Consider the following 13523-nt stretch of genomic DNA (forward strand, 5'->3'; position numbering starts at 1 on the left):
GGTGAGGCACCGCGCCATGCCGGAGCCGTGCCGGAGCCAGGCAGCAGGGCTGGCTTGGGGGGCCTCGCCAGGGACCAAGGCAAGGGCTGAGCCCCCCAGCCAGGCTTCGGGAGAGGCTACTGGGGCCTCCCTCTGCCCGGCCCCGGGATGGGGAGCCGCTGTGGCTCCCTGCTCCTGGCCCAGGGCCACTCACGCCGCATTGTGAGTCCGCTGGTGTTCCGGCGTTGGCACGGGGCTGTACGTGTTGCCTGCTTCTGCTTTAGGCCTTAATGGCGCTAAATCTCTTGTACGGAGACTGCTGGGTGAATCTGGGGCTTGGACAAAGATGTCTTCATAACCGGAGGGCTTGGAGCGCTGACGGGAGTCCTTCAAACTTGATGTATGTTGTTTCTAATGCGCTGTGAGCTGCCGCAGTCCCGGGAAGATGGATTAGGTTGTGCCTGCTTAAGATTCAGGTCAGTTCCATGCAAATTTTTCATTCAGTATCCGAACACTGGGTCTTTTAAGAATTTGCCTGACCCACATAAGGCTAGTTTTAAACCCTCTGTAGCTAGATGACTAAGTTCTGCGCTTATTTCAAGCCACTTAATCTTGTCCGCTGTCTCTGCTGCTGCTTCTCACTGAAGGACCTGCTTCCTGACCAGCAGCGCATCGCTTCTCCAGCGTTCCTGGGTAGGACAAGCTTTGCTGGTATACAGTGAATACTGGGATCCTAATTCCTGGTTGGAAAGCAGGACGGAGTGTTGTTAGGCAAATGTGGTTGTAGAAATAGTGTGATGGGACGGGAGGGTAGCTAAAGGTGATCTTGTCAAGCAGGTCAGCTGTTCTGTTGCGATAAGGATTTGGTGGCCATCCGGCTGACGACAGGGTGTTCTTGTTCTGCTTTTGCCACGGTGTTGTAAGCACTTGTCACATATACGAGTACTTACAGTTTAAATGGGGAGGGTGTGTACATCTACTTTTATATGTAAATACTTTTTTGTCGTTCAGCTTTCATGGCAAAGACCAGAGCACTCTGGCTTGCCGCTGTCTAGACTTTGTTTAGAAGTTATTAACACTGCAATGAAAATCACTAATTAATATATTGCTACCCTAAGTTTCAACTGTCACAACATTGTCATTAGTTTCTGCAAAGGGTCTATTCTGTGTAGCCTAGATTCTAACGTGGTAAAACTGCCTATTAATTTTTATCTTCTTTTCTTACAGTAAAAAATGGCATTTCAGAAGGCAGTGAAAGGAACTGCTCTCATTGGAGGAGGTGCCATAGCAACAGTTTTTGGCCTCTCTCAATTTTCTCAGTATAGAAACAAACACGTAAGTATTAATTATGATTTCTCATAAAATATGAAACTTAAAATCTGTTTGAGCGTATGTTAGGCTTATATGAATAGTTTTGTTTGGAAAGGAATGCCAAGAGCCTCTTGGCTTGATTTGGTAGGTGCTAATCTGGAGGATGGCATTAAACGATGGTTCACTATTGTAGGTCTTTAACCAGTGGGGAAGTGAGATTCTTGTAAATCATTTTTCGTGTTTAAAAAATGACCTTTGTGTGCTACTAGGGATTTTACTTAGTTGCAGGAAGAGTGGAAAGTACTGATTAAAGTATAAGCACTAAGTAGAGTTTGGTCAAACTTAGAAGCTTGAAGTGAAACCACTAGCACTGCCTTTGAAAATCTCAGCTTCAAAACAGTCATGGTGGCAGCAGTGAAGGGTGATGTTGGAGACTTGCTGGTAGAGTAGAGTAGTGGTAGTAGAGATGCAGTAGATTCTGATGTCAGTTTGTGGATTGATTCTTGCTGTTGTAGAAAATAGATTTCATTGGCACAGCTGCTCCTTGCAGTACAGTTGGAGTCACCGTGCTTTGACTTGCTTCTCGATGCAGAAGCCAAGGAGAAATCAGTAAAAGAAACATGTGTTGTGGACTGGTTTCAGGCAGAGCTGGTGTGGATCAACAACTTCTCTGTCTTAAAGCAAACAAATGCCCATTATTTTAATGCAGTTGTGCTGTACCTTAGTTATAAAATAACCATGTCCGGGCTTAGTAGATGTGTGTAAGGAAACATGTCTTCTGATCTTGTGTTAAATGTTGGCTGGGAGGATGGCACCTTGCATTTGGCCAAAAATATTTGCAATCGGTGTTCCATAAACTGGTTGAAGTAGGTGTAGTCGAAGCTCTGGCCTGACGTGCTTCAGTCTGGGTTTGGGAAAAGCCTAAGCCCAAGGAGCTACCTTCTCCTTCCTCTGAGATGGTATCAGTCTGAGTAGCGAGGTGGGCAGGCGCTCATTTCACGTTTCACCTGAAAAATGTAATCTGTCAGCTCTTTACCCAGGCAAGCTGTTACTCCGTGGACGGCTTTAGTTACCACACATGTACTGTAAGTTGCCATTCAAATTGGGCAAACTGAAAATAGGAACGGAAGAAGTGGATCTTAATGGTCTAGTTGAAGGTAAAACAGTGGGCGATGGGAGACAGTCTTCACTTAGCTCCGTGAAGGTGTGTATTATGTCTGAGTAAATGATAATGTGAATCTTCTGGCTGTTTCCGTGGGGAGGAGGAGGAGCAGCTGAGGTATTGGTAAAGCAAATGAGATGAGTCATTTCTGGGGAACCTAGCTGGAAAGTGGATAAGCCAGGATCCTTATGGCTTCAGAAAAAATGTTGCAGAAAATAAAACCTAGCATTTAAAGTGAACTTCCCATTGGGCTGCCTGTCTTGCACCTAGCTGATAATGCTGTTTCTAACTCTCTCTGGAGTCTTTATCACAGGATTTTACAGTCTGGCTTCATTACTGTCAGAAATGGCAGCTTCAAGTTTTAGGAATGTTAAGTAAGAGAAGGAGTTGGAAGTGAAAAGTGATCTGGATAGCTCACTTGTTGTATATGCAGTATTCCTGAATTCAGGGAATTCCCATTTTTCTGGGAATGGATGGCCATTTTGAATTTCCAGAGACAGATTAAAACCCGAAGTTTTACAGAAGGTGATCGTGGTGTCAAAATGAAATAACCACTTGTTCCCCAATTTCTAAACCTATTGTGTAGGATCAGCCTACAAAGGATCTGAAAATTTCCAGCATATGCGTAAGCAAATGGATCTGTCAAGTGAACAGCATGTTGTTTTCATGTTGTACTAACTTGCACATTTCCCACGTGATGTCCCTTAAAGCTGCTGCCTTAAACACCTAATATAGGGCAGCAGGTGGAACATAACTGGAGGGACTGACGCAAAGGAGGACAGTCCATTTGTTGTGTTGACATATCTAAGCTGTGGGCATGTCCCCAGCCCAAGTGTCCTCTTTTTAATAATGCCTGCCAATCAAATATACACTAGGGCAAAGATCTTGTCTTGGCCAGGGAAGGATACTGCCCCAAGATGTGCACTAACTGGCTACGCATTGTAGGAAATCTGTTGTTATTTCAAGAACTGAATCCATCACATAGTAAGACAGAAATGAAATGCTCAGGTGTTTTCCCCAGGTTGGTATTGCCTTGCTCAGGGACTGGATGTCTGTGCTGTGGCCAGCGGCCTGGAATCAGGGGCACCCAGTTACAGAATAGAGACCTCGGCTGGCTAATAATCCTGAACACACAGTCCAGTCGATCTGTCTTTGTTTGTTTTCCGCGTTCACTCAGCTGGTGCTCGATGTCTCCCTGAAACGTGGCTGTCCCAGGTGATTCCATGGGAGAGGCTGAAGGGTGGTGAACTTCTGGCCCTTGAGCATGGGTGGGAGGTCATTTGGACTCGATCTTAAAGGTCCTTTCCAACCTAAATGATTCTATGATTTTATGATTTGTTAGTCGAGCATGCTGGTGAGTGGTCTGCCTGCTAAAAGGGATGAGTATTGGCAATTTCTGATGTTGAAATTAAACGGTCCTTGCTGGGTTTGAGAGTCAAAGCCTGACTGTGAGGAGAACGGCACAGTTAGCATCAGTTAACCTTGTCTCTATGTAAAGAGCTGTAAAGTGTTTACACCTTGGAAATAAAACGCTCCATTGATTCAGATCTGTCCTGGTTTTCAAGATTTTTATCCCAGCTTATTTTTCTATACACACACGTGTGCTGACATTTTGGAGCACACTTCTGCAACAGCAATTGAGGCAATATAATCTGAGAATACATATCTGGGTATGGCATATGCAGGCATACAAGCAGTTTAGTAAATTGCCCTCCTTGTGTGTTGGGTTTTTTGACAACACGGAGCTCCTGCTGAGCAAGGGGAGGATGGGAACATGTGTTGACATGACAGAACTGTTTTGAATTTAACTCATAAGCTGATAGATGGATATTGCACTTCTGTGTCTTGTTTGGTAACCTGATCGCCGGGATATTTACTGAATTAATAAGCTGGGTTAGCTTAATGCTATGTGTAAGGGAATAAGTAGGAATGACACTAATTCAAGCAAAACCTCTTTCAGTAAACACACAGGAGTGGTTCTTTCATGTTGAATAACCATCACCCTTAAGGAAGCTGGTCAAGCTTTCTGCGCAGCCTTACTGACTTGGGCTGTTGAGGGCAAATGCGTAAGTCTGACAAAGAGGCTTTTGGTTAGCTTAAAAAGAAAAACCTTTTTCCAGAGAAAAGGAGACAGTTGGGGAACTCTTCGCAGCAGGTAGTGCAGAGGTCTGAAGAAACGAGTCCCTCTTGAACTGTTTTCAGGTAAAGCAAAAGTGTGCGTAGACTCTTTTTTTTTTTTTTTTTTTTTAGTGCTACCACTGTAAATCAGTTTTGTCTTAAACCATACAGAAACTCTCAAATCCGTGTATACTACATTGACTACCAGTCACGAGCTCCTGAAAAGAAGAATCGTATCTGAGATGAGGTTGAACCCCTCTGAGACATAAAATACACAGGCTAGGTGCCTAACTGATGGATTTGGCCTTGAATATTCAGAGACCTGAACGGAGAAGGTGACAGCCAGCCTTTGCTAGCTGTTTCACCAGCGTTTCTAGCGCTACTGGTGATAGAGAAATGGAAATACCAGTTTGTCTTGCAGCAATTCAGGCAGCATCTACAAGAAGCTTTCTTGCTTTTTGTGCCTTTATTTTAATGCATCGAGCCAGGTAGGCTGGTCCTAGATAGGATGTGGGTATTCTTTGATGTGCCAAGTTTGAACTGGAGACCTCTGATTTTTTTTCTGCCTCCTACCCATTAAGGGAAAAAGCACTGCTGAGTTTTGCAGTTGTAGGAGATTGCTGTCTTTTCCTCACTAAGCCCACCAGGCAATCCTTCTCTTTTTGGTGTCTCTGCATTGTTGGTCAATAGGAATTGCTCATCAAGGTGAATCCAACAGGGGGTGATAATATGATAATGCACCGGGGTCTGCTTTTGGGGTTTTAAATTAATTCCTTTGTAGTTTTTGGTTTGTTTTTTTCTTTTTTCTTTTTTTTTTTTTTTTATGAATAAGGATGATGAATTTGACTTTGCAAACCTACCTGGAGATTTACATTAGCAAATGAACAAGAATGCTTGCTTACGGATTACTAGATCATTTTATAACTTCATGATTGAATTCAAACTGCCAAACTAAATTTCTTCTCACTAAGAGTGTAATCAAAACCATTCAAGGAACTCTTGCCTGAGAAGTTGTAGATATAAACAGCAATTGCTTATTTCAGTAAACATACTTGTTCACTGCCAAACTAATCACGTTATTGCAGATGGAATCCCTGTATGCAGCTTTTCTTCACTCTCGCATTTAATTGACAGTAAGATGAATCGTATCTATATCAATTCCTAGTGCGCTAATCACTTTGCTTGTATTTCAATGCTTGTCTCTGTGCTCTTGCTATACCGGTGCCTATCCGCTTGGGACTCTGGTCTGTGTTTTACTATAAGCCATTTGTTGTAAATGATGTGTTTAAAACCAAAAAATATAGTCAAAACCAAATTATGCTAGTGCTTCTTGAACTCTGATTTTTTTTTTTTTTTTTTTTTTTTTCCTTGTGATCTCTTGTATTCCTGAAGTTAAGTTGTACCTGTTGAAAATAGTCGCTTGCTTTGCTGAAGAAGGCATGTCTGGAAACATAGTGCAAAACTAATTTTGGGATGGGGATTTTCACTTTTTTTACAGCTTAAGAAGGTTGAGCATATGTAGCTGAGCTTGGTCAACCGAAACACATGCAAGACTAAGCCACGGGTGTTCATTGCCTTCACAATTTCCTTCTTGTCACTGTTGTCTCCAGTCACGGGGTGATGTTTAGGGAAGCTAGGAAATGGGCATCGCTGTCTGTCTGTGCGCTCTAATGATACGGCACTAAAGCATGCTTAATGCAACCGCTTGCCGAGGAAAAACCAGAGGCGGTGTAGGAAGCCAGACAGTAACGCTTGCTACGCAACCCCGAAACCTGCAGCGTTGTCGCAGTTTTCAGGTGTTCAAGGGGAAAAACCTTTCATGCGCTGCTTTCCCGTCCGGTTTTGGGAGGGGGAGCTGTGCGGGGCCGCGGGCAGGGGCCGCAGCAAACCTCTGTGGACGCAGGGCGGCAGGAGGGTCTTCACGGCCACGGAGGAGGGAGCAGCGGCGGCAGTGGCGGGATCCTCTCAGCATCTCCCTCCTTGTGTCCTTTGCTCCCTGGAAAAACGTGTTCTGGAACTGCATCAGTGTACCACACTTTAGGGGTATAAAAGTTTCTACCGTACTTTGGGGGATATAAGAGTGTTTAGCCCTGCTAGAGATGAGTAGGCTGGGGAGGGAGCAGGGCAAGAGGGAAAAGTAGGTGGGAAGGTACAGAATTCCTTGCTCAGAAGAATAACGTGGGAGCTGAATTTCTCTGAAGTGCCAAAGCTTTGTCCCTCACCTGGCGATCTTTGCCAGCTGTTAGTATGCAAAGAGTGAGAGCGAGGGCAGACTGCACTGGGGAGGCTCATCAAGACGGGCCTGTCTGCTTCACCCTGACTCAGCCTCGCCGTGTCTGCGCGTCTCCTGACTCCTTACACGCGCTGCCCGCCCCGCGAGTTCCTCTCTCTTTGAGGGCTGCGGCGGGTTTAAACAAGCTTCTAATTAGGAGACTTTTCATTCCTGTGGGTTCGTAGGTGGTGACCAAGCCCGGGCCACCGCTGGCTGAGCGCTTCGTGCGGCTGCTGGGGCGCCTGGAGCTGAGCCCGTGCCCAGGCCCCTCGCTGGGCCGGGCTCTGGGGCTGGCTGGGCTGGAGGGGGCCCCAGCGGGAACCGCAGGCACCGTGCTTGGGAACAGCCAGTGGTAATACCCTGCCTTGGGTCATAACTTGCCAAATTTGGGTTGTTTGAAATCTTAATTTTCACTTTATTTCTGGGAAGATATAAATCCTTAATATTAAGTGAAGCACTCTTTCTACTCCAGCTTTCCTCCACACGTGCAATGAAAGTGGTTGCTGCTATCCTAAGTAATTTGCATGAGCTACTTGCATTATAGTCAATATAATCCACGATTACAGGATGAACTTGATCATTAATTATCTTTTGAATACGCACTTCCTTTAGACATGGCTACTAGTTATTAGATTTTATTTTCAGTTGTATAGTAGTGATAGGAACACTGAGAAATAATGCATTTCAATTGTAATACGGCTGAAGAACGAGCAAATAATTTTGAACAAAAATATTTAGGATGCGTGCACCATATAATCTGAGTTCAGGCTTCTCGTGCGTGGCAGGACTGGCTGTTCATTTACAGTGGATGTGTAGCAAGAATCGCTTTTGCCTTCCACTCCCAAGGTCTGCTTGCAGAGCGCTGTGACAACCAGTGGATCGCTTGCTCAGGAGGAGCCACGCCGTTCAGCCGGCGGACAGTGCACGCGAGCAGGCGGTGCCAAGCGACCGAGTTACCTTTTGTCAGTCAAGCTACTTTAATATGGCAGGCGTATATTCCCTCCCCATTGCGAATGCCCGGGAAGGTGGCTGGAGTTCCTAAAACCTGGAGGTGGCTTCTATTAGCGGGGAGCTTTCCGTAACCACGGTGATCCCGGAGCACCTACCTGGGAAACTCAGCGTGTGGGCTGAGTACCGATAACACACCGAGGCAGGGTAAACGGTGCGTTCGCAGCGTGAGACTGGGCTTAGGAGCTAGTTCTGCGGCAATTGTAATTCACGGTTAACAGTGCAATAAGCAATAAAGCTGTAAAAATAACCGAACAACTTGCCTAGTTCAGTTTATTCAAGGAATGTTTGGAAATTAAAACTTAAATGAGAGAGCTTCCTTGCACATTGTAAGCAGTGGATGGAAAGAAATTAGACAAATTGTTCCAGATGATAGTAAGAAAGTAGTATTTGTGTTTTGTCACTCGAATTTGTGTTAGTTTACTCTTTCCTGTCTAGGAGATCTGCACATAAGCTATTTTACATCAGCTAAGCCTGCCATTTGGACTGAAGACTGGTTTATGCTCAGACCTTAGCCTATAGGAGTATACTGTACTATAGTGTAGCCAGTACCTCAGCTGCCCTTCTCGTATTGTAAATGTAGGTGCTTTGTCTGCCAGGTACACTTACGTACAAGCGATTACTCTGTTGTGGAAAAGATGGGTCCTTCGGGTCTTAAAAAATTTTGGGGAAAAGAGCTGGAACAAAAACAAAGCTAGAGCTGAAAGCAAGCATGACTTCTGTGGCCTTGCACCCTATTTAACTGAGTGGCTATGATCTCTGCCTGCAGCCCGTTGTGTATAAAGTTAGTGTGACGAGTAGGAACCCACAGTGATGGCACTCACAACATGATCAGTATGAAGTACGTGACCAGCAATAGGGTTTGGGGATTCCTGTGACTGTAAGGGTTTTCAGAATTCAGTTTAAATTGATGTTAACTGAAGAGATCCTTCAGAAACTGGTTAAAACCTTAACATTTAAACCATGGTCCGTATTAGTTGACGGAGCAAGCACGTCAGCCTTTCTCACCACGGTCGCTAAATGGAGAGCAGCTCTGGCTTGCAGAACGTCAGGCCGTACTGGAGAGGTTCTCCAAGCCGTTCCAGGAAAATCTGAACTTGTCTGGGAACTGCCACACCATTAAGTTTGTCACCTTAAAGAGAAGTTGTATTTTAGCATGCTGTAGGATATAAATTGCTTTGCTTATAAGATTTTTTTGAAAAAGGATATGGAAATAGTGTTTCTTTGGTGTTTTAGAATACTATATTTGACAGTAAACCACATCATCTCATGAACCTGATCAAATTTGAGCTTAGATTAATGCCACTGTACAAGCAATCAATTTTAAAATACGAAGTGTACGTTCATCTTAAGTCCTTTGCTTTGACGGATTTCTTTGGTAGAGAGTTGAGAGCCTAACCATGTGTCTGTTTATTAAAATACTTCCCGAGCATCCTGTAACATTTGACACAGCAGCAGACTATTCCTAGAAATAATTAATATAGGTAGTAGCACTTAAGTACAGCATTATATTGAGGTAGGCAAGATGAAGTAAATGTGTGGTAACCCTTTATGGTTTTAGTACTGTTTGTTGCTCCGTAATGTTTTAATACAATATTATTATCAAATATAGGTGAAGTAACTGGGAATATTTGAGTTTACCTTTATGGTTATAGAAAATGCTGTGATTTGGTTGTGCGTGTGTACATGTACGCTTGTATGTATACACAATAAATACACATCCTCATGTGTTGTTTTTAATCTTTGTAGGGTACCTTTGTGCGTGTTCAAGCTGCAGAAGCTGTGAGTGTTCCAATAAAGAATCATTTCCCCACAAGAGAACAACAAATTTTGGCGCTGCAAACCACCAGTGAATTTGATGTCCTTGTTATAGGCGGAGGAGCAACAGGATGTGGCTGTGCTTTAGATGCAGTCACTAGAGGTAAGGCTTGAAAATTGAATTGCATTCTTATTCTTGGATTACAGGGTTTATAATAAATTTATCAGATTGACTTTTCAAAAGTACTTGGAGATAGAGAAGGTGTACTCTGAATGCCTGGTTATAAAACTTCCTTCTGTTCTCAGAAGCTAAAATGAACTTGGAGATAAAACGTCATTGCATTTTGTTGTTTCAGCAGTCTTTATTGCCTAGGTGCTTGTATGCAGTTGTCTAACAAACCTTTTTGCTGGATGCTCTTGGATGGACTTCTCGTTCTCTGTTGCTCCTTACTTGGTGGGTTTATCCGGAGTCACGTTTCAGTTGCTTGTGCAGGAGAGTGTCTGCAGCACAGAGACGACAAGACTTGCACAGCACTTTTAGCAGCTCTTCTGAAAGGGCCAAGCATGAACTCTAGATGTGGCACAGTGGCTCTCCAGCTCCTATTTCTTATAACATAAGATATCTACAGCTTCTGCTAATGCATTGTAGCTGCTTAGTATACTGCAGGTTTGGAGAAGCCCGTCTGGATTTTCAGTGGAAGGTACCGGCACCATTCAGTCCGAAGGTGCATACAGTAGATCTGTGCTCGCGTTTCCCGTCTTCTGGGGGATTAACTGCGTAACTGGTTTAAGAAGCTGCCAGAAGCAGCAGAATTGATGTTAACTTTATGCGTAGCCTTAACTTACGGAAAGCTCAAGGTAAAATGAGTTTAAGCTAATGCATTCTACCTGACTTCTGCAGGAGGATGATCCTTGTGGGTCCCTTCCAACTCAGGACATTCTGTGATCTGTGACAGTCGGTTGTTGCCCAGCAGATGTGCAGATGTTGCCCAATAGCTCATGCAGTCGGTCAGACATGTGAAAAACTCAGTTCAGGGGCTGAAAAAGCAGGACGCTAATGCCCACTGTTGTCATCCACCTCGCACAGTAACTGTGAAATTGGCCAGCAGGTTCAATCAAATTTGACAGATCTCAAAGAGAATAAATCATTTTACAAGTTTAATGAAAATAGATCTTCAGATACAGAGGTGAGAATGCATGGGTACTGTTTCTGCGGGAGAGGCTGTAGCATCAACTCCTGTTCTATTAAAATGCTGCATTCCCCCAGAATATCATATTTTTGTTCAAAAAGCTATGTAAAAGATCTGTGAGAAAAGCTTGTCGTGGAACATGTTCTCTGTTGCTGTTTTCAGTACAATCAGCCAATGAGAGGGAGAACCAACCTTTCTTAGTGGCTGTGTTTGTAGACCTTGTTTCTGGTTTTGGAACTAAAATGGAAAAAAATAGTGTTAAAAAATAGTAGATAGCCATAAAGTTCTTCAGGTTCCTTAACCCGTAGATATACCTCAGAAATGAGAGGCAAAGCCTGACTCCAGGAGTGTTCTGGAGTTTGATTTGGAAAATACTTGTCCAGAACGTGTGATAATTTTGAAATAGATAAAGCAGTAAGGTCTGTACTGTTGGTACATACGTACAAACTCAAATCTGGTTGTTAATTTTTTTCATGTATTAGTAAAGATAACTTGGGATGTTTTCACTGCTGCCTCTGCTATATTGTGGTAGAAAATGCAGTTGTAAAGCGCACAGAAATTATTATAGGTAATCTGTGTTTATCCTTTTACTAGATATTCTGATTATATCAGTAGATTTCTGAACTGTGAAATATTCCTAGGCATTTGGTTAATGAATTGTGTATTGTTGCTGTTCATTCATGGAACTTGCTCTTTTATTACGTTTGCTTCACTTAACAACAAATTTTGCTTTTCATGTGTTTGATATATCTTTGCCAAATTATTTCTGATTGTATCCATTAATCTTCAGTCATATTTGACAAAAATAAATTACTCTGATCTTTGGAAGTTACCAGTAATAATTAGATTTTTTTTTTTAAGGACATAAAAGTTTTGGGAGACCAATAGATGTTAAAACTTATGTTAACCAACCAATAACATCAAGCACCCCTCAAAGAGGGCGAAGGAAAGACCCGAGGGATAGCTTCCGATGCAGGCGATGCTCTCCTCCCTGGCTGTGCGTCCTCATGTCGCTGTTGGTTTTGGTAGCAAGGTCACTGAATTTAATTCGCTTTTTGCCTTGCCTGCCTAACTTTAAAATTCTGCCAGTGATGGAGGGGGTCTGTTATGCTGACTTGTGTAAGACAGGCTGTCCTTCCACATATGCTTTATAAGTGAAAGATTGACATGCACTTGTCCTACGGCGCTTATCTTGGCTGGGTTTGCTTACGCTGGGCGTTGGAAGTCAGCGGTGGTTGTCTTGTAGGTATGTGCCAGAGGACGTGGCCAGGCTGTTGCCTGTATCTTACCATTAAAAGGCATCTGTTAATCCTCTGTTCCCGGCAACTTTTCCCTTCACCTGACATCCATCACATAACCCAGCGTCAGTCTCCTTCACGAAGACGATGCTAGCACCTCCCTTGTGCAAGGGAGGTGGTGCGGCCAGCATTGGGCTATATGGCCTCGGAGCGACTTCATGTGAAGCGGCGCGCCTTCACCCGGGGAAAGCTTTTTCCTGGCCTTTGGGGTAACTGGGAACACAGCCGGTGCAGCGTCCACGCCAGCCTCCTTCCAAGCGTTTGTCAGAACAAGCATTGCGACATCTGTTGTAGAGCACGCGTGTTCTGGATGCGCGTGCCCATCTGGGAGCTGCGGGGTTATCCCTTCCTCGGGCTAGGCACAGCGTCAGTGCCTGCCGGTGTCCGGGAACACGCGGGCACCATTTTCAGTGAACGTTTTTCTGCAATACTTAGTAATATCTTGCAGCGAACGTTTTGTGTGCGCGTGTGCCCTTTGCGTATGTGATGTGTAAAAGGAGGATGTCTGTGTGCTGTGTGAGCGCTGTAGTATCTGCATAGTAAGCTGTAGAGGAACTTATTTTCCCTTTGCTGCACTTCCTAGGTAAGCTACTATATTTTGTATTAAGCCTCAGTTATGAAACAATTTCACGTGTATGGCAGAATTACATATATGTGCGTACATCGCGTTCCCTGGGGAGCTCTCCCTGAGCAGCGAGCGTGCCCGTGGCTGGCTCCCCTCTGGTTGGGGCGCCCCTGGGGCAGACTGTGAGTAAGCAGCCAGAGATGCCAGTTGTCTGCCTCGCTGGTATGCCGTCTAAACTGTTCGTCTGAGGGGTTTAGAGCTCTCTGCTGCAAAGAGTTAAAAGTATTCATGAAAATATTCTGTTCCTGCCATGAATACGAACTATAATTTGCTTGAGGGAGCATGGCCCCTATAATGTACTGTAATGCCTTTCTATTGTGAAATATCCAGGTTTTAATGTGCTTCTGTTTAAGTTCGGTTTTGACTTTTCCCTTAGGAAGGAGGCTAAAATTTTTCATTACAATATAGACAGTGCACTACACTTTGAATACAAATTTATCCATGTACAGAGTAATTTTTCTTGCGATTGTCTCTACCCTAGAGAAGTGTCTTTTAATGAATTACATACAAATTGTGTAATTTAAGAAGTTAATTTGGTTTTCTGGTAACACAGGACTAAAAACAGCCCTTCTAGAAAGAGATGATTTCTCATCAGGGACCAGCAGCAGGAGTACTAAATTGATCCATGGTGGAGTAAGATATCTTCAGAAGGCCATCATGAAGTTGGATTTTGAGCAGGTAATTGTTTATGCTGGTTGTTAAGCAAAAATTGCTAGTAGACACTTCCCTATCCCAATTATATCCAAGCCTCCTTTTTATTTTTTCAGTACTGGACCGTTGTGTTCCACAGCCACTGTACATA

At 43.9% G+C, this 13523-nt stretch overlaps 1 protein-coding gene across 5 annotated transcripts in view; it reads left to right on the forward strand.

The window, feature by feature from the left end:
• Window positions 1-13523, forward strand: part of GPD2 (glycerol-3-phosphate dehydrogenase 2) — a 62277-nt gene that overhangs the window by 12929 nt on the left and 35825 nt on the right. For 3 of the 5 annotated variants that reach the window (XR_015699103.1, XM_087733748.1, XM_087733746.1), the window contains exons 2-4: window positions 1207-1314; window positions 9600-9771; window positions 13275-13399. Coding sequence is in view for 4 of the 5 variants with exons in the window: in XM_087733748.1 (XP_087589874.1) it covers window positions 1213-1314; window positions 9600-9771; window positions 13275-13399 (399 nt within the window). In the remaining variant the exon portion in view is untranslated. Of the gene's footprint in view, window positions 1-378; window positions 456-532; window positions 673-1206; window positions 1315-9599; window positions 9772-13274; window positions 13400-13523 lie in introns of those variants that run through there. The other 2 variants (XM_087733749.1, XM_087733747.1) reach the window with 2 other exon arrangements.

The sequence above is a fragment of the Nipponia nippon genome, unplaced genomic scaffold, assembly GCF_047370975.1.
Source record: "Nipponia nippon isolate SJK-2023a ecotype South Korea unplaced genomic scaffold, ASM4737097v1 scaffold_5, whole genome shotgun sequence".
In the NCBI taxonomy this organism is placed as follows: domain Eukaryota; kingdom Metazoa; phylum Chordata; class Aves; order Pelecaniformes; family Threskiornithidae; genus Nipponia; species Nipponia nippon.